Source organism: Eriocheir sinensis, chromosome 66 (assembly GCF_024679095.1).
Source record: "Eriocheir sinensis breed Jianghai 21 chromosome 66, ASM2467909v1, whole genome shotgun sequence".
NCBI lineage: Eukaryota > Metazoa > Arthropoda > Malacostraca > Decapoda > Varunidae > Eriocheir > Eriocheir sinensis.
In genome coordinates, this window is record NC_066574.1 from 6,359,557 (window position 1) to 6,379,801 (window position 20,245).

General features: G+C 43.1%; 1 protein-coding gene across 1 annotated transcript in view; it reads right to left on the reverse strand.

The window, feature by feature from the left end:
- Nucleotides 1–1,197: 1,197 nt before the first annotated feature.
- Nucleotides 1,198–20,245, reverse strand: part of LOC126987768 (troponin C-like) — a 29,973-nt gene continuing 10,925 nt past the window's right edge. Inside the window, exons 2-6 of the mRNA XM_050845073.1 lie at nucleotides 11,503–11,533; nucleotides 10,141–10,284; nucleotides 6,961–7,092; nucleotides 5,913–6,044; nucleotides 1,198–1,269 (exon numbers count right to left, since the gene is read on the reverse strand). Coding sequence (XP_050701030.1) covers nucleotides 1,244–1,269; nucleotides 5,913–6,044; nucleotides 6,961–7,092; nucleotides 10,141–10,284; nucleotides 11,503–11,533 — 465 coding nt within the window. The 3' untranslated portion in view covers nucleotides 1,198–1,243. The remainder of the gene's footprint in view (nucleotides 1,270–5,912; nucleotides 6,045–6,960; nucleotides 7,093–10,140; nucleotides 10,285–11,502; nucleotides 11,534–20,245) is intronic.

The following is a 20,245-nucleotide window of genomic DNA, read 5'->3' on the forward strand; positions in this document are numbered from 1 at the left end:
CAGGCAGCGTAATAAATGTGTGAATGTTTTCCTCGTCGCCTTTGTGCTTGGAAGACAATACGTGCAATTATAATATGTGTGAGTGTGTGAATGTGTCCGGGTTCATACATACATAAATATACATACATACAAATAACTCGAGTAATTTGTCAAGATATCATGTATGCTGGGATAGTTTGTCATACCTTGCAGCTTATTCTTTCGTTTTTACAGTGAAGAAAATAACACAAGGGCAGTAAATGAAGATAAAACAAAGAAAAGGGACCTCTAGGCGCTGCTCCTACAAAAACAAATAGGACTGGGCCAAAAGAGAGGTCAATTTCGGATGGAGACTTGCCTTGATACTTCCCTCCCTTACATAATCATGACTTCGAATGAGGCGACTTAAGATACCAGTAAAAGTGTTGAGAGTGAAGAACGGTTGTGTTGTTCAATGTTCTGTGTATTTCTTTGTCGGGGTTCTTTGTGTTATCATCTTCGTTGTGGTATTACGTTCTTCCCTTCGTCGCCTCCGGAGCAGCCACACAGCGCCCTCCTCAGCGTCATCTTCCGTCAAAGGTTAAAGAGCGAGCATTTATCTCTTCTTCAACGCAATTACATTCCACGATGATAATGGGAGGGATACTTGAGCAGCAACACACACACACACACACACACACACACACACACACACACACACACACACACACACACACACACACACACACACACACACACACACACACACTCGGCTCGACAGTTATGAGGCAGTATATTTCTGAGTGAAGGCTGAGCTTGGCAGACAAACAGACTTATGAAAGTTAAGAAGCGAGGAAGGAAGGAAGGAAGGAGGGAAGGAAGGAAGAAGACAGACAGAAAAAAAGAAAAGACGAAAAGAAAGGAGGAAAGGAAGGAAAAAAGACAGATAGAAAGAGAGAAAGAAAGAAAAGAAGGAAGGAAGGAAGTGAGAGAAAGAAAAATAGACTGACAGAAAGAAAAGATTGAAAAGAAGAAAAGAAAAAGAAAGAAAGAAAGGAAGGGAGGAAGGAAGGAAGGAAGGACTAACAAGAGACAGCCGTACGCACCTTAGCAGCCAAATAGACAGACAGACAGACCGATGAAGAGACGTACAGACAGACTTGTTCTAGTTTCAGACATTTCCAAACTTTAAAGATAACATTGATGCGATTATGTTTCTCTCTCACACACATACACAAATTTTTCTTCTTCTTCTTCTTCTTCTTCTTCTTCTTCTTCTTCTTTATTATCCCGTCATCATCTCCATGAACTCTGAAATTGTACATGAAATTAACCTTTACATTTAAACACACACACACACACACACACACACACACACACACACAAGATAAATAATAAAACTCCCGACAATGCGATGTTTGCCAAGTTTTAGAAGAATGTATAAATATAACAAAAATAAATACTAACAATCATTTCCAAAGGACGCGTAGAGGTCGTGTCTCGTATTCCTGAGCCTTCGTTAGTCATTTGTTAATATTGTTCCTCGCGTCAGGTGTTCAGGCCTCGCAGGTTAATTGGAGTCAGGAAGCTTTCATTTAAGGCCGTTATGGTGATGGTGCGCGTTCTGTTCCTCGGTCGGGATCATATCAAGCTTCTCGCACGGTATTATATGTTGTTTTATATTATGTAAGTTTTATTGTCTTTGAAATCTCTCCGTTTCTCATTAACAAAGATAAATATTTGTGTGCTTCAGATCTTCATGGAACACTATATTTCTTTTCCACCGATCACTTTTTTACAGCACTGGAGGCATCTTGAGAGCATTAAACAAAAACATCAACAAAAAAGCCTGCTAGACGCCTCACCAAGAAAAGAAAAAAAAAAGAGTGGGTGGAAAAGTACTAAACTACATCACGAACATCATCATCATCATCATCATCATCATCATCCGTGGCCCAAGTTCCCGCTAAGTCATGGTAGCGGAGAGTCCAAAAAGTCATATGATATTTCTTTCGAGTTTTATGGAAAATGGGAAAAATTCTCAAACCTCAAGAATCGCTCATTTCCGCCGCCTATCACGACACCGTTGAACCCAGACATGTATCAACAATTCCCCGCCCCTCCCCAATCCCCACCTCCTGGAACACAAAGGGGTAAATCTTAGGAATAGCGGCTCCTAGTGGGTTCGCGTTTTGGGCATGATGTGGCGGTAATTACATTTCCAGCACGTACGACGGGGTTTTGACGAGTGGACAGACGTGTTTATGTCACAAGGGGTGTATTTTTCTACGCTGAGCTCACGATTTCCTCCAGGTCGATGGGCGATGAGACTGCGAGCTCCGGGGTGAAGAAAGGGAAGAGCCCACGTGGAAAAATACACCCTTGTGACATAAACACGTCTGTCCGCTTGTCAAAACCCCGACGAACGTGCTAGAAATGTTGTAATTACCACCACACCGGGCCCTAAATGTACACCCCCTAGGAGCCGCTATTCCTAACATTTACCCACAAAGGAATCCAGGTCTCGGCGCTGCGTTCCCGCGAAATACGTTCCTCCTTCCCTATTTTTCGTCTGCACGCTGCGTTGGCAAGCGTTGTGTTGTGGTGTGTTGCAACGCGGCGCCGAGCGAGTGTTATGTGGGATGGGATTATCATATTTTTCTTTCTTTTTTTAATGTTGGAAGCAGCGGTTTTTTTTTGGGGGGGGGAGAAGGGGAGGAGGGAGGGATGAAAGGGGGACGGGTGCGGGGATTAGCTATTAAAATACCTCTTACTAAAAAAAAAAGGAAGAGATAAAATTGAGAAATGATGTAATACCCAGCTTACCAAACGCTTTCCTCTCTTTTTTAATACTATAGTCTATTCACTTAAGTCTGCCCCAAGCTGACGACATAAACATAAGCGTGTTCGTAAGCACAGTGCAGATTAACGGAAACTGCTGCGTGAGATAAACACAAACAGAGGTTAAAGAAAACTTGAGGGTGTGTAAGCTCCGAAATGTTTAAGAATATGGGCCTCAAATCCCTTTCTGTCGATACTGATAGCGGGTGCGGGTGGTAGAATATGGTGACAGGTATTGAAACGGAGATCAGCACCGCCGCCACGCGCACTTATAGCAAATGCTCTCAACTTTTTTTTTTTTTTTTGTAATGAACTGCAACAACGCAAAACACTACAGATTATACACATTCTACCTCGCTAAGTACCTGTCACTACATTCTACCTACCAGTGTCCATTACAACGTTTATACACTACTTTCCACCTACCAGTGTCCCTTACAACGTTTATACACTACTTTCCACCTACCAGTGTCCCTTACAACGTTTATATACATGTTTTAGGTCACTCACTCACTCTACCGGACTCATGGCGCAACACGCAGCTCAAGGGACGCATCACCTTTGTTATTGCACATCGCCATGACTGTCCAGTGCCGATTTTTGCTCCTTTGTTTTGTAATACTGATGGCGGATGTAACCTTGGTAACCGGTGCGTGTGTGTGTGTGTGTGTGTGTGTGTGTGTGTGTGTGTGTTCGTATTTCTTCTCCGTTGAGTTTTTACAGCGGCAATCAGATTTCTTTTTCTCTCTCATATAAAGGAAAGGAATAATCGAGCTCCAGGGATTTCAGAGGCTTTAAGAGTGAGATTAAAAAATGGAGATAAAAAGGTAAAAAGGACGCGGATTTAATGAGGAAAAAAAGAGAGAGAAATAGCAGAGGGAAAAAGTAAAGAGATTCAGCGCGGGATTACTCAACAAAAGGCGAGGGAAGAATGATCGGAAGACGCTTAAAAGAGAGGAAAAAATACGATCAATTTAGTAACGAGTTCTTGGTTCTTATTCCTGCCTGTTCGTCCTGCCTTTCAGCTCGGTTCGTGGCGTTGTTTGTGTGGTCAACAGGAGCGCCGATGTCTGTTGTAGGGAGGCCAGTCAGGCACCCCACAGTTATTTTTTTTTTTTTGCCTAATTGTTTTGAAAATCTTTAGTAACTCTTGATACTTGTGTTGCAAATCTGTAGGAAAACTCGGTACTTGTTTTGCGAGTCTTTAGGAAAACTCGGTAATTGTTTAGCGAGTCTTTAGGAAAACTCGGTAATTGTTTTGCAAATCTTTAATAACAACCGATAATTGTTTTGCAAATCTTTAGTAATATCCGATAATTGTTTTGTGAATCTTTAGTAACAACCGATATTTGTGTTGCGAATCTTTAGTCACACTCCATAATTGTTTTGCAAATATTTAGTAACAGGATAATTTTTTTCAAGCGCTTAGTAACACTCGATCATTGTCTTACGAATCTTCAGTAACGCTTGATAATTATGTTGCAAATATATAGTGTTGAGAATCTTCAGTAACACTCAATAACTGTATTCCAAAGTTTACGGAACACCCGATATATAATTGTGTTGTAAGTTTTAGTAACACTCGATAATTTCCTACTTCGAATCACATCGGCCGCGTGGATGAAAGATTAGACCTACTATAACGAGGGGAAACTGCGTAATAACATGTTCTTACCGACTGTTCTGTAACCATCACCTTAACCCGGTAGCAGCGACGGGCCAAATTTGTGGCTTTATCGTGTACCAGTGACGGGCCAAATTTGTGGCTTTATCGTGTACCAGTGACGGGCCAAATTTGTGGCTTTATCGTGTACCAGTGACGGGCCAAATTTGTGGCTTTATCGTGTACCAGTGACGGGCCAAATTTGTGGCTTTATCGTGTACCAGTGACGGGCCAAATTTGTGGCTTTATCGTGTACCAGTGACGGGCCAAATTTGTGGCTTTATCGTGTACCAGTGACGGGCCAAATTTTTGCCATGATATAAACCCCCCAAAATAGATGATTCATAAACTGATCACAAGTGCGTTGATATGTATTATGAAATGGTTTACGTGAGTGATGATTTTTTCTCATTGTTCTCACTTAGAGGGGCCTTTAAGAAACATGATCCCCGCAGCTTCCGGCTTAAGTTACGCTGGTTAATGTTTGACTTCGTACCACGGTCTTACCACTCGATGAAAAAACAAAACAAAACAAAATTACAACGAATGAGGTAAGGCTGCGTTCAATCTGTACCTGAGGCGAAAAAAAAAACACCTTCAGATCATCCTCAATATCCTCCTCGTCGGCATCGCTCGCGTCACTGTGAATGTAATACGGAGAATATTTGACGCTCTTCACATTTTTCTGTTTCAGCTTCGGATTTCGCAGTTTTATTGATCTCGCTCGCAGTCCCGGGTATCATCAGGTATTTGGTGTTGACTATCGCAGCGAGACTGAATCTGCCTCTGTTTGCGCCTTTGCCTCGGCGGCGGAGTCCGGCTGAAGGAATGCTGAAGGGAGGCTTATCACGTCCTGCTGGAGTGTAGTGAAATTTTTTAGAGCGATTTCGAATATTAAATGAGAGAGAGAGAGAGAGAGAGAGAGAGAGAGAGAGAGAGAGAGAGAGAGAGAGAGAGAGAGAGAGAGAGAGAGAGAGAGAGAGAGAGAGAGAGAGAGAGAGAGAGAGAGATGAAGACAGCAGTATTGAAAGACATAAGGGAACAAAAAAAAAATTATATATATGGACAGGAGATACAGGAAGAGGTAGACTGGTTGACAGATAGAAATAGACCATGAGAGAGAGAGAGAGAGAGAGAGAGAGAGAGAGAGAGAGAGAGAGAGAGAGAGAGAGAGAGAGAGAGAGAGAGAGAGAGAGAGAGAGAGAGAGAGAGAGAGAGAGAGAGAGAGAGAGAGAGAGAGAGAGAGAGAGAATTTAAATACTGTTGTGCTACTGAATCTGAATACCAGTCATAATATCCTACACCCGCTCCGAAAACAGCCGGCGCCTTCCCATCCGGACGATCAAACGAGACCCAACCTCTGCGTCACCACGTCATTTGGTCACAGTCATACAAGATATCAGTCATCAATACAAAGCCCTAATGACCAGCACCAGCCCGAGCTCCTCACCATCGAAGTCGACTGTCCCTGAACCGTCCTCGTCGATCTCCTCAACGATGCTCTCCAGGTCATCGTCAGAAAGTTTGTTGTCCAGCTCCTTCAGGATTTCCTTCAGCGTCTGCGTGGTGATGTAACCGTTGCCTGGGGGAGAGGAAGAAGGCGGAGTTCTATTAGCATGAAGGAAAACGAGACGAGGAGGAGAAAGGGGATGATGTTACAGGTAGGAAAGAAATGAGAAGAGAGAGAGAGAGAGAGAGAGAGAGAGAGAGAGAGAGAGAGAGAGAGAGAGAGAGAGAGAGAGAGAGAGAGAGAGAGAGAGAGAGAGAGAGAGAGAGAGAGAGAGAGAGAGAGAGAGAGAGAGAGAGAGAGAGAGAGAGAGAGAGAGAGAGAGAGAGAGAGAGAGAGAGAGGATACGGGGAAAGTAAAGCGATACGATGGAACAAGGAAGATTATTTTTTTTACCCCCTTGCTGTCACTTTCATCTCACAAGCTGAACCCTGAACATTGCGCTTAACTATCCTCTGAAAAATCGATACAGAAATTATTCCTTCCACTCATCCCTACGATTTTACTACTCCTGATATTAAAATGAACAGTATATGATGAGGCTTTAATCCTTCAACATCTCCCGTCTTTCTGAAGCTCATGAAACAGCCCTCAGCAGGAAATTTCTTGAGTATCTGTCAGAGTTCCATCTTCTCCCAGATCGCCAGTACGAATTCCGCCAAGAGCATTCTACTATTCTACTATTCTACATTCTACGATTGACCCTCTTGCCTTCCTGACTGATATTTGGTTTAGGAGGATTAAGAGGAGGACGAAGAGAAGGAGGAGGAGGAGGAGAAAGAGGTGGTTGTGGTGGAGGAGGAAGAGGAGGAGGAGGAGGGTGGCTATGGTGGCGGTAGTGGTGGTGGTTGTAAAAAATTGAAAAAAATAGAAAAAAATATATATAAACAAGAAAAAGGAAAACTATGATGAGGAAAAAATAAGAGGCGTCCAATGAAAAAAATGTAATAATACTAACAATGTACGTAATAACTCTCTCTCTCTCGCTCACCCTCCTTGTCGTATAGCCTGAAGGCCTCCCGCAGCTCCTCCGCCATCGCCTCCTCGTCGTCATCTTGCATGAAACAGCTGACGACGCTCACGAACTGGTCAAAGTTGATCTTCCCTTCCGCCTCTGCCTTCCCTGCGGTGTGGTCAGAAACAACACGGGATTAGTTAATAGTCATAGTAGTTGTAGTAGTAGTAGTAGTAGTTCGATTAAGAAACTGAATATTGGTTAGTTTATAGGAATTGTTGGGTCAAGGTGAAGGTGTGTAATGAAATGCAGGTAAAGGAAACGGCCTATATTTAATGAGGAGGAGAAGGAGGAGGAGGAGGGTGGCTATGGTGGTGGTAGTGGTGGTTGTTGTAAAAGATTGAAAAAAAGAAAAGAAAATATATAAACAAGAAAAAGGAAAACTATAATGAGGAAAAAAATAAAAGGCGTCCAATGAAAACGGAAACAGAGAACGTAAAGTAAGGTTTCTGTCGAGGTGGAGGCGAGCAGACTTAGACGCCATAAAAAAAAAACAATACCCTAAAAGCTCTTACCACCGACGACCCTTCTGTAAAGCCTCGACACGTGTGGCATAATTTTTAAACCCAAGCGGCGAGGATGATGAAAAGAATGGACTGAACGCCTTGACACACGGGGCTTCTTTGGAAACGCACGGTGCAGGTGAGAATCGAGGTGTGGCTCAGGTGTGCGGGATAAAAAGAGCGTACCCTGACAGGCGATTATAAGAGGAAAGTAAGAGTTTTTAATGCATCTCGTTGTGTCGGTGGAATGGAACGACGGAAATAGCTGAAGAACTGGAAGGAGGAAAGACGAGACGAGCTGGAAAGTGACTGAAGAGAAGGAAAGAGTGAAGCTGGCGTGAAATTGAATTGTGAACGAAGTGAAGTCGAGAGGATATAGAAGCTTTGTCAGTGTAGTTGTTGATATTTAGTGTGAAGGAAGTTAAGCAGCGTGAAGTGTGGATACAGTGAAGTTGACCGGAGTTAGAAGTTTTGCTGCGTGAACTGACAGTGTAGTGGTTGATGTTTATAGTGAAAAAAGTTCAGAGGCATGAATGTAGTGACGTTGATGGCTATAGTGAAATAACTTTTGCTGCATATGTTGTGAATCTAATGAAGTTTACAGTTATTGTGGAAGAAGCTTAGCAGGATGGATAATTGTGAATGTAATGAAGTTGACAGTTATGGTGAATAAAGTTTAGGAGCATGAATAGTGATCGTAGTGAAGTTGACAGCCAATATAGTGGAGGAAGTTTAGCTAAATGAACAACGAATCTATTGAAGCTCGCAGCTATAGTGGAAAAAGTTTAACATCATGAATAGTTGTGACTATGAAGTTGACAGCTATGGAAGAAGTTTACCTGCATAAATTTGTGAATGTAATGAAGCTGACATATTGTGAGTGAAGTTTAGCTGCATAAATTGTGAATTATGAAGTTAAGTGTTAAATTGGAAGAACTCTTGTTGCATAATTCGAGTATTTTGTCATCCGTTCTTGCATGTAAATCACTTGGTTGGTCTGTCTGAATATACTACAGAAAAAAAAAGTAAAATTAATCAGCCGAATATTGCCTGTCTGAATATACTACAGAAAAAAAGTCAAATTAATCAGCCGAATATTGCCTGTCTGAATATTCTAAAAAAAAGTAAATTTAATCAGCCGAATATTGCCTCCTCAACCTCCTCCCCTTCCTTCATTTGTCATCACTGAAGGTCTGATCTCACTGCATTGCTCAACCGATCCTTCCTCCGCTTATTAGAACGAATATTTTCACTCAATAAACACAAATTGACTTACACAAGATACCGCAATGATGACGATAGATTTGCGTTTGAGTTTATTAATACTTTTTTTTAGAGCAAGGGAGACAGCTCACGGGGGAAAAAAAGATAAAAAAATGTCCCTGCTAAGACGCTGCTCCGATCAAAGAAAACGGAATGAGAGGTCAGCAGAGAGGTCAGTTTTGGGCGGAGCGGTGTCTGACCCATAACTAGTGCAAGAAAACAAAACGCATGTAGTAAACGGTTTTAACGATAATTTTAAATAGATCTCGTTATTTGTGTGGGTCCGTAAGACAGTTTGGGGTCTGATACTGATAAATGCGATGTTTTGAGTGCGATAATTTGGTGGCGCTGTATAGACATAGTGTTTAGAGGGCTTAGGGTCGTATTTTAAAACATTTCGTCGCCCAAGTTCACATATTTGACATGGCTTTCGTAGGAGCTTTAGGCCTTTCCAGGGGTAGTTTTATGACCCCGGTGGTAGTTTGACCCTTCTTCTGTGCCATGAACCTTAAAAAACACTCATGAAAAACAGATTGATCCCCTCTTTGACCATTAGAAATAGCTGACGTGAGAAGCGATGGTGTCTTAAAATACGGTCCTTATTCTTTTGTCTGGGGAGTATTTCGGGTGGAGAGGTGTCTGATACTGTCCTTTTAGCTTAGCATTCATGGTTCTGTTAAATGGTCTGGGAAATATCTGCTTTATACGGGCATCAGGACACCTCTCCTCCCGAAATTGACCCCTCTTTCCGCCACCTCCTTGGATTCTTTTTGGGAGCAGCGAGTGGCGGGCTTTTTTTTATTATTGTTTCCTTTTTTTGTGCCCTTGAGCTGTCTCCTTTGTTATGAAAAAAAAATCTAAAGTTGCTGTTGTTGTTGTTGTTGTTACTCACTGCCTTGTTGTTTTTCTCTCCTCATTTTCATCGTAAGACCCTAATTTGCCTCCCTATGAAAATGTGTTATTGTCTCCCGGCGGTGAAATTCCGCTCCTTTAATATCACATTATTGAAATTCCACCACCCGGCTTCATTCTCCTCCTCATCCTGCTCTCTCTCTCTCTCTCTCTCTCTCTCTAAATCTATCTGTCTGCCTATCTGTCTATCTATCTATCCATATATCTGCCTAGTTCTATCTCATATACATACACACATACAAACATACGCCCCCCCCCCCCCAACCCCCCCCCTCACGTTAACACCACACCACACCACCCATATATCACCCCGTTCATCCCCCCCCCCCCCCACACACACACACACACATACACAACACACCACACCTCTCTAAAATCCGTCTCTCCATACCCTCCGACCCCTGCTCCCTCCTCCTCACAAACTCTCTCTTTCTCCCCCTCGAAGACTCACGCCACCTCGCTCCGCCTCACCACTCACCGTCCAAGTCTATTTCCTTGATGGCGTTCCGCAGCTCGTCGGGGTCCACGGTCTGCCCGAGGTCCCCGAGGATGCCGAGCAGCTTGTCTGTGTTGATGAAGCCAGTCTTGTTCTCGTCAAACATCGCGAACGCCTTTCTGAGCACTGTGAGCAAAGAGGAGGAGATGGTGGAGGAGGAGAAGGTGGCGAGTGAAAGAGAGGAGGAGGAGGAGGAGGAGGAGAGGAAGATGATGAAGATGAAGAATACCAAGAAAAAAAACACAAGAACAAGAACAAAAAGGAGAAGAAGAAAAAGAAGAAAGAATTGGAGAAAGAGAAGAGAAGAGCGATAAGAAAGAAGAGGAATAACAGGAGGAAGAGGAGGAGGAGGAGGAGGAGAAGAAGAAGAAGAAGAAGAAGAAGAAGAAGAAGAAGAAGAAGAAGAAGAAGAAGAAGAAGAGAAAAAAGAAAAAAATGAAGAGCAAGAATAAAAGGAGGAAGAGGTAGAGAAGGAGAAGAAAGAAAAAATAACAAAAACAAAAAGAAGAAGAAAAAGATGAAAAATATAAAGAAAAAGGAAAAAAAAAGGAAAAGAACGATAAGAAAGAGGAGGAAAAGTAGGAGGAGGAGGAGGAGGAGGAGGAGGAGGAGGAGGAGGAGGAGGAGGAGGAGGAATGAACGTTGGCAAAAGGAGAGAGGGTTCGGGAGGGTCATGATAAGAGAGAGAGAGAGAGAGAGAGAGAGAGAGAGAGAGAGAGAGAGAGAGAGAGAGAGAGAGAGAGAGAGATAAGCACATCATATTTTGCTTCACGCTCAAAAGAATTGCTATAAATTTACAGTTCATGGTTTTATTGCGCCATTTTGCGCCGAAAACGAACAATAACAGGGATGATGATGGCCGTGGTGATGGCGGTGGTGGTGGTGATGATGGTGGTGAGGCAGAAGTTATGGTAATGGTGATGGTGGTGCTGGTTTTAGAAGGCAGGGGAAGTGGTGGTAGTGGTGGTGGTGTGTGATTGTGGTTGTGGTGGTAGTGGTAGTGATGACGATTGTGGTAGCTTGGTAAGAATAGTGGTGGTGTGTGATTGTGGTTGTGGTGATAGTGGTAGTGATGACGATTGTGGTAGTGGTGGTGGTGGTGGTGTGTGATTGTGGTTGTGGTGGTAGTGGTAGTGATGACGATTGTGGTAGTGGTGGTAAGAATAGTGGTGGTGGTGGTGGTGTGTGATTGTGGTTGTGGTGGTAGTGGTGGTGTGTGATTGTGGTTGTGGTGATAGTGGTAGTGATGACGATTGTGGTAGTGGTGGTAAGAATAGTGGTGGTGGTGGTGGTGGTGGTGTGTGATTGTGGTTGTGGTGGTAGTGAATAATGACTCATACTCACTAAGCTTCGTCTCATCATTCATGGAATCCGCCTGTGGGGAGAGAGAGAGAGAGATAGAGAGAGAGAGAGAGAGAGAGAGAGAGAGAGAGAGAGAGAGAGAGAGAGAGAGAGAGAGAGAGAGAGAGAGAGAGAGAGAGAGAGAGAGAGAGAGAGGGAGGGTGGGTGAGAGAGAGAGAGAGAGAGAGAGAGAGAGAGAGAGAGAGAGAGAGAGAGAGAGAGAGAGAGAGAGAGAGAGAGAGAGAGAGAGAGAGAGAATTAATAAGAGCATAAGGAAATTCTCTGAAATAGGTATTAATCACTGACAAAAAAAACATTACTGTCACGTTGAACATCTAACAGTAAACAGGAAATACGACAGAATCATCTACAGTGGTATTAACATTTACTACATTGCATTACTGTATATCATAATTTTGTAGCAACAGCAGAAGGATTATTTTCAGTAGGCCTCCCGAATTTTTATTTATCTTTTTGGCCACTCTACTCTATTTAGGAGCAGTAAGTAGCGGGCTTTTTTCTTTCATTATTGTTTTCTTTTTTTCTTACGCCCTTGCCCTGTCTCCTTTGCTATATGAAAAAAAGGCAACAGTGGTACCAAAAGCAACATTAGCATCATCAGCAACAGTCATAGTAACATAGAAATAATGGAATAGTTGCTGAAAACTGAGAGTGTGATTCGTATTTGTGGGTTTCACTCCGCCACGCCTGAACCTCCCTCTCCCTCCTGACTGGGATGATCAAATGCCGTGCGTGGAAGTGGATCGGGAGTGGCGTGAATGCAACGCTGATCACGGAATGGCTCTGACCAGTGTCCCGAGCAAGATCACATTCGCTGTTCACCCGGCAACCTTCTCAAATTTCAAAAGCCTCAGTCGAGCGTTATGACGAAATAATTGACTGTTGGGGGTTTCTGAACTCGTGACGCTTTGAAGAAACGGTGGCGTGACGTTCAACTGCGTGAGCCACAGTGCATCAGGCGTCACTTGATATCTGTGACTTCCTGGGACTGGGCGTTCGTGAGTGTCGGGTCGGGTGTTCATCTCCTTTGAATTCATGGATGAGGCGGAGGTGCGTCCTTCTCCAACGCTTTTTGACACTGATTTGGACAGAATATTTGGGAGAATCAACCGTCGGTCACTCATCCCACGACATATGGTGACAGTTTCGAGGTTTCTGTGATATGGATGTAAGTGGAGAAATATAATTATTAACTTGCAACATGTATCATTTGCTCGATGAAAGATTGAATTGTTCACTGATTCATGAAGCCTCGAAATACTGAGGTCATTATTTCGAGGCTTCATGAATCAGTGAACAATTCAGTCTTTCATCGAGCAAATGATACACGTTGCAAGTTATTAATTGCATATCTCCACTTACATCCATATCACAGTTTCCAATCGAGGTTGTTTTTGTCAACAACTTCAGATTTTGCAGAATCGGTGTGGGTTGTGGAAATGGCTCGCAAGGTAAAACAAGAGGAAGAAAAGTTAATGATGTTAAAGTTTCTTAAACAAACTTTATTCAGGCAGTTAAAGGCCTGAGGCAGTGGAGTATGTTCGTGCTTGTGCCGAGTCCATTGAAATCTTGCAAAACTTCAGACAGCTTGGAAGTGTTGTTTATAACAATGGTTGTCCTCAGAGCGGTCATTCATCGGACCGGCCCGACCCATGGCGCTGTGTGGTGTCCTCGACCCCTTTGCAAAACTCTAGAAAATCGTAAGTTTTAATCCCTTGTGCTTTCCCCCCTCCACCCACCCACCCACCCCCACCCCCACCTGTGTCGTGTGGTCTTGCAACACGCACATAATCGAATATAGATTTCGGATCTGAAATGTCTTTACTTTTTTTTTATAATTCCAGAATTTAGAATAGATACATTTTGATTGTCAGAGTAAAAATTTCCGTTTCTTATCCTATGAAAAATGGCACAAAAAAGCACAAAACATATTGGTTGTTCAGCCGCACGTGTCATAAATTTGTTGAAGATGGATGATGTCAACGCCCTGCGCGGCTCTTGTTTGTGCGGCGCCCTCGATGCTCTCCTTTCACGTTGTCACATTTTTCATCCTCTAATATCCCCTCGTCCTAAATTACTTCAGACAAAATATTTCTTTTCATCGTAGTGTCCACACGTGGCAGATTTCAACGCTTCCTCGTGAAAACAGTTTGATAATAAGGCGAGAAGGCGATATTGAAAACACACGACTCCATGAACAATGTTTCCACTTAGCGGCGCCAAGTTTTGTCAATAACCTCCAGCGGCATTTCTCCGTCTCAAAAATACGCTTAAAATAGACACAAGCTCTGCCGCAGATATGACCAGCGCGCGGCGGGAGAAGCGGGCGGAATAATTGTTTACCGAGCGTCTGATATTTTGCAATCGCGATCCCAAGAAAACTATATTGGATCGAAGTCAGGCGCGAGGGAGTCATGCGTCGCGGTAAATAAGTTAATGAATGAGAAGGAAAATTGCATCCTCTCCCTGGGCGCCGTGGGATCCTTCCTGCCGCGGCCGCTCCCTTAATGCAGTTCATGAGTTTGCGAGGCATATCGATGTCCATCAGAGGCATTCCGGGGTTCGAACGCTGTGCCGCGACGCTCCTTCAGGCGCTCTTATTTAACGCTCACCCACGCCCGGAACTCCACCATTTTATTAGATTTATTAATATTTTCCTAGTTGACTTGTCTTCCGTCCTCTTCTTCCTCCTCTTCCACCTCCTCTTCCTCATTTTTTTCCTTCTTGTTGTTATTGTTCTTTCTTCTTCTTCTTCTTCTTCTTCTTCTTGTTCTCCTTCTTCTTCTTCTTCTCTTCCTCCTTCTTTCTATTCTTTTTTTTTTCTAACCAGGTATATTGTTTTTCTTTCTCTTGTTATTAAATTGTTGACCTTATTCTGCTATTTTGCTAACATTCCTTTCACCATTTTCTTGGCCATTGTGTGTGTGTGTGTGTGTGTGTGTGTGTGTGTGTGTGTGTCAGAAATCAGTTTTTTTTCACATTTCCTATCATCATTTATTTTAATTGTCTCACGCTTTTAGTAAACACGTTGCGCCCTCATATAGTGTTCTTCTCCTCCTCCTCCTCCTCCTCCTCCTCCTCCTAGTCCGTAATCCTCCTCCTCCTCCTTGTCCGTAATCCTCCCCCTCCTCCTTGTCCGTAATCCTCCTCCTCCTCCTTGTCCGTAATCCTCCTCTCGTCCTACTCCAACTTTTCTGACTCATCTTCAACCATAATTTTTCTATATTCCTTATTTTATTCCTCTCCTTCCGCCTCCTTCTCCATTTCTTATTCCTCCTCCTCCTCTCCTCCTCGACCTCCTTTCCCTCCACTTCTTTTTCCTCCTCCCTCCCCCTCCTCATCCTCCTCCTCTTCTTCCTCCTCCTCTTCAAATCCACTTTCTCCAGACCAAACTTCCCAGGCGAGTGCATCGTATGAGTCTTTGAAATAAGTTTGCATTAAAGGATTTTGCTTCATACCCGATATTATCATTATCATCATTACTGTTATTATTATTATTACTATTATTATTATTTTTTTTATCAATAGTAGTAGTAATAGTAGTAGTAGTAGTAGTAGTAGTAGTAGTAGTAGTAGTAGTAGTAGGAGGAGGAGGAGGAGGAGAGAAGGAAGAGGAGGAGGAGTAAACACACACACACACACACACACACACACACACATTATTTCTTAGTCTCCCGGATAACAATAATAATCTGTCACTGACCCCCCCCCCCCCCCCTGTCTGCCTGCCTGCCGCGGGAGAATACTACACTCCTCTTTCGCTGGGGCTTCCGCGTTTTATTGGGCGGGAAGAGACTGCTTAATGCGCCCAATATCCCGCGGCAAACAATGGCGGCAGCAGAACTTTGTGGAGAAAATATTGAAAGTCCGTCACGCCGCATGTAGATAGATAAGTAGATAGATAGACGGATAGATGGGTAGGTAGAAAAATAGATAGATCGATAGATTGTTAGAAAAATAGAAGAGGAGAGGAGAGGTGAGGAAAGGAAAGGAAAGGAGAGGAGAGGAGAGGAGAGGAGAGGAGAGGAGAGGAGAGGAGAGAGAGAGAGAGAGAGAGAGAGAGAGAGAGAGAGAGAGAGAGAGAGAGAGAGAGAGAGAGAATTATAACAAGTACACGTGAAACTACTTAAGAAGATTTTTGTGTCCGTAGTTTTCAGTTAATTTACATTTAATTCGCGTCTTCATTAATGTGAGGACGCCGACTCTTGTTAATTAAATAAGCACCTCTCTTCCTCCTCCTCCTCCTCCTCCTCCTCCTCCTCCTCCTCCTCCTCCTCCTCCTCCTCCTCCTCCTCCTCCTCCTCCTGCGTAGTTCCATTCGTTCTCTTTATCTCATTCTCGTTACCATGGTTGTTGTTACTGTTGTTCTTGTTGTTGTTGGCACCGTATGTTACTGTAGACTTTTTTGTTGTTGTTGATGTTATTATTTTTTTTTCACTGACAACGGAACCGAACTGAATCATAATAGGGTTCGGTTTTTCTCTTTCTTATTTAGTTAGTCCTACATTCAGTGGTTTGAAGAGTCTTTGTACAGTCGATAAAAATGGTAACAATAATAATAATAGTAATAATAATAATAATGACAATAGTAGTCTAATGATTTTCTTTCTTTTTTTTTTTAGCATCCAATGTAAAATTTTTAGTCTGCCTTTAAACATAACAGAAAACATTACCGTTATCAAATGTGGTATGTATGTATGTATATATGTATGTATGTATTTTTTTACAGTTAATGAAGCAGCTCTAGGGTAAAAATAAATGGGAAAAAACACGCAAATCATATGTATACATGTATGTGTATGTATATATGTGTGTATGCGTATATGTATGTGTGTACTGCCGCAGCCTGGGGGGAGCCGCTTTGTGATGTGATCTCCCGTGGTCTGGCTGGCGGCGCTCCCAGGAAGAGAGAGCCTCCACGCGTGCCTCCGAGCCTTTGAGCCCCGAGCCTTGGCACGCGCGACTGTCCGGGAAATGCGATGCCCGATGTGCCGGAAAGGAACCACAAACACGATTACATAACACTCCTCAGCTGCGCGGGGCGACAAACAAGAGGATCACTTCAACCAATGCATAATTCAAGTGAAGCAACCAAGGCGCGCGTGTTTAGTACAAGACTACGCAGTGGACGTGTTTACTTAGGCCTTCGTGATAAACAGACCGGAGCTCCTGTGGGATTCAGTTCGGAGCCTTGATACTTTGTCACTTTATCAATACTGCCACTTTTACTTCGTTTTTAAGAATTAGAACACAATTTCTCCGTTGCCACACAGCTCATCAATCTGCCAATATTAAACGATCATTGGAGCTACAAACACATGCGAGCGTCTTAGGGATATAGGTAGTGCCTGCTAGATAGAGTTTGACCGTTTGTTTTTCACCTGCCGCGGACGAGTACACTTTTATTTTTGAGTTGTTGTTGTTATTATTATTATTATTATTATTATTATTATTATTATTATTATTATTATTATTATTATTATTATTATTACTTTTGGCAATATTTTTCACGAGGATCTCAATAACTCTCTAATGATATGTTTTGCAGCCTCGTATCAATTAGCCTTATTTAAGGAGAAATCGGTTGCATCATTTCGTGTGCACTCAATCACGTACACACGCTCACAGGCTCGCACGCACGCACTGGAAATTATGAAACTCCCGGAATATGCTCCCCCTTCTTCTCCAGCTCCGAAAATAAGTCCTAAGCTGCGCGTGGCCATAAACAAGATACCTGATATTAAAATAAACATCTTTATGTATGATGACTGAAACGCATGGCTCAAATAAATAAAGGTAACGGACAAGATAACCATTTATGCAGCAGACGTGTTTATGCGTTAGTGTTGAGAACCTGTTTATGCAGTGGGAGAGACTTTTGCATACAGTCGTGTAAATCAGCAGAGCGGCGCGTGTGTTTGAGAAGCAGGACCATTATACATGAACGTTTCTCTTGCTGACATTGATAAGTTTAGAGCAAAAATTAACCCTTACCTGTTAGCTCATGAGATATTATTATTTTTTTACAACAAACGAGACAGCTCAAGGGCACAAAAAAAGGAAACGATAATAAAAAGAAGCCCGCTACTCGCTGCTCCTAAAAAAAGGAAACAATAATAAAAAAAGCCCGCTACTCGCTGCTCCTAAAAAAAAAGAATCAAAAGAGGTGGCCAAAAGAGAGGTCAATTTCGTGAGGAGAGGTGTCCTGATATCTGATTTGCGCCTCACATTATTTTACTTTACTGTCACTCTTTTCTCTTATTTTTCATATCCCTCTGCTCATTCTGGATCTATATATTTTTCCCCCTTGATGCCCTTTCATGAATCTTGCTACTAATGGTAATAAAAAAATATAAAAAAAGAAGAGAGACGATTGACAGTATTACACATAAAGAAAATGAAAAAAAATAAAACGTGCAGAAATTTCGATCTTGTAAATACACGCTCCTGAGATTCACGTATTCTATGATAAGGAAAAAAAATAGAAGCGACCGTGCCTTGAATACCTCATCTGACACGCACGTACTTAGAAGAGAGAGAGAGAGAGAGAGAGAGAGAACAACAACAAAAAAAAAGAAATGAACGTCCCTCACATACTCGCCCAATGATTCACGGCGTCCACAATAAAGAAAGAAAAGTATGCAGCGATGGGGGAACTAAACTAAATCTCCATCGTGACGCACGCCCGCAGGCTCCCCGTAGCGCGCCTCGTCTAAACTTGATGAAAATAGAATAACGTCTGCCCACCGCTGTCACTTTTAACGCACGGAGGGCAGCGCGGGGGAAAATAAAACGACAGCGCGCCAAACAGCATAACGGGGTAGAGGCGGTGAGGCGTGAAAAATACGTTGCTCTCAGATTCTGTTGCCGTCACTGCCGCCGCTACCAAAACAACAACAACAACACATAGAAAAGAATTTAACCACGTCTAAACTTTACAGAAACATCAACGCCACCACCACCAACAATAACAACAACAGCAACAACATTAAGGATAATAACGACAACAACATCAAAACAGTTAACTTACTTCTCAGCATAACATGAGAAAAACAATGACAAAACAACGAAAGCAACAATGAGGTCAGCAACAACAAACTGATCAAGAAACAACCGAACTAGCACAAAAACAACAACAACAACAACATATAACAGCAGTAATAACAAACACCATCATCATCATCAACATCAACAACAATAACAACTATAACAAACAAACATACAAACAAACAAACAGCAGCAGCAAGATTACCACACATACATTCATCCAAACTAGACATGACCTCAAAAAAAAAAAAAAAAAAAAAAAAAAGGCCCTGCTATTCCTGACACGCCTCCTCCTCCTCCTCCTCGTCTGCTTCCCTAATGGCATAGCCTAGTTTCCTTTTACATTTACATTTTAATTAACTAGTCTCCTTTTGATGTGACGGTGTGTGTGTGTGTGTAGGTGTGTGTGTGTGTGTGTGTGTGCTGGCATTATTTACCTTGGAATGAATACTTAAAACTTATTCCTCTTGCGCTACGAGCAACAACAGGGAGATTAAGTCCGTGATGGCATGGATTCAGCGTGTTTATACGATGCTGTCAGAATGGAATGAAAAACAGATATGCGTGTCCAAGATGTAACCATATTGTGTTTCATCTTGAACTATTGAAAGACGCTTTGTGGTTATTTTTATGCAGTGTCGGTCTCAAATAGGTTCAATGTCCTCAGCGTCCTTGAAGACCCTGTATAGAACCGTGTGATGCCTTCAGACGTGATGTGCTGAGCTACAAGGGAGAGCTCCCGAGATCAAAGAGTTGATTTGCTCCGGAGGGCCGCTGGAGAATATTGGGGAAAGTAGCGGTGCCAGGGCTGCTGGGAATTGGAACACATAGAAGGCTTTGTCATGTAAGACTGAAGCTCTCCCTCTCAGGTGAGCGCTATCCGAACATCAGATGGCTGCCTCCTGTCAGACATAGATGGGCTGAGTTTTTTGAGCAGTTGTACACGGCGAATTCTCCGCAGGGTGGATCCCAAACGCTGGGTTATAAATGGCGGATACTGATCCATTCATTGACTAAAGCCAGTCCTCTCTTGATGAAGTCAGAGCGGCTGTGGTAGGGTTGAGGGGTGGAAAGGCAGTTTGTGTTTGTAACATCGTGAGGGCTGCTCAAAGCTGGAGGTGATGTCATGATCCGCAGGTTGCATGTGGTCTTGACTGCTGGAGGGCATTGTGGTACCATTCATCTAGACTGAAAGAACTGGCTGGTAGTCCTTATCTGGAAAGGAAAAATGAACCGTCAAGGCTGCAACAATTACCGTAGTATTCCACTGCCAGTCAAGGTGCTTGCCATGCTCATGCGTATTCGCAATCAGGTGCTGAAGCTGTAGAGACCCGCGCAGTCCGGATTCACTCTTTAAGTCGACATCTGACCGTATCCTAGCGCTTCGCGTACTGGTGGAGCGCCAGCGCGAGTTTTAACAAAGGAGGCTTGCTGCCTATGTTGATCTCAAGAGGACTTTTGATTCAGTGCTTTACGAGGCACTCTGGGATCTCCTGCAACCCTTCGGGATTCCTTCAAGGACTGGTGGTCTATTGACTGACCTGTTCTCGGGCAGAAAGTGCGGTGAACGGGGAGGGTTTGTGTCCAGCTTCTTTCCTGTTGACATGGGAGTGAGGCATCGTCCTTGCCCCATCATTTTTCAACACTTGTTGTGACTGAGTATTAGGCAAAGACTTTT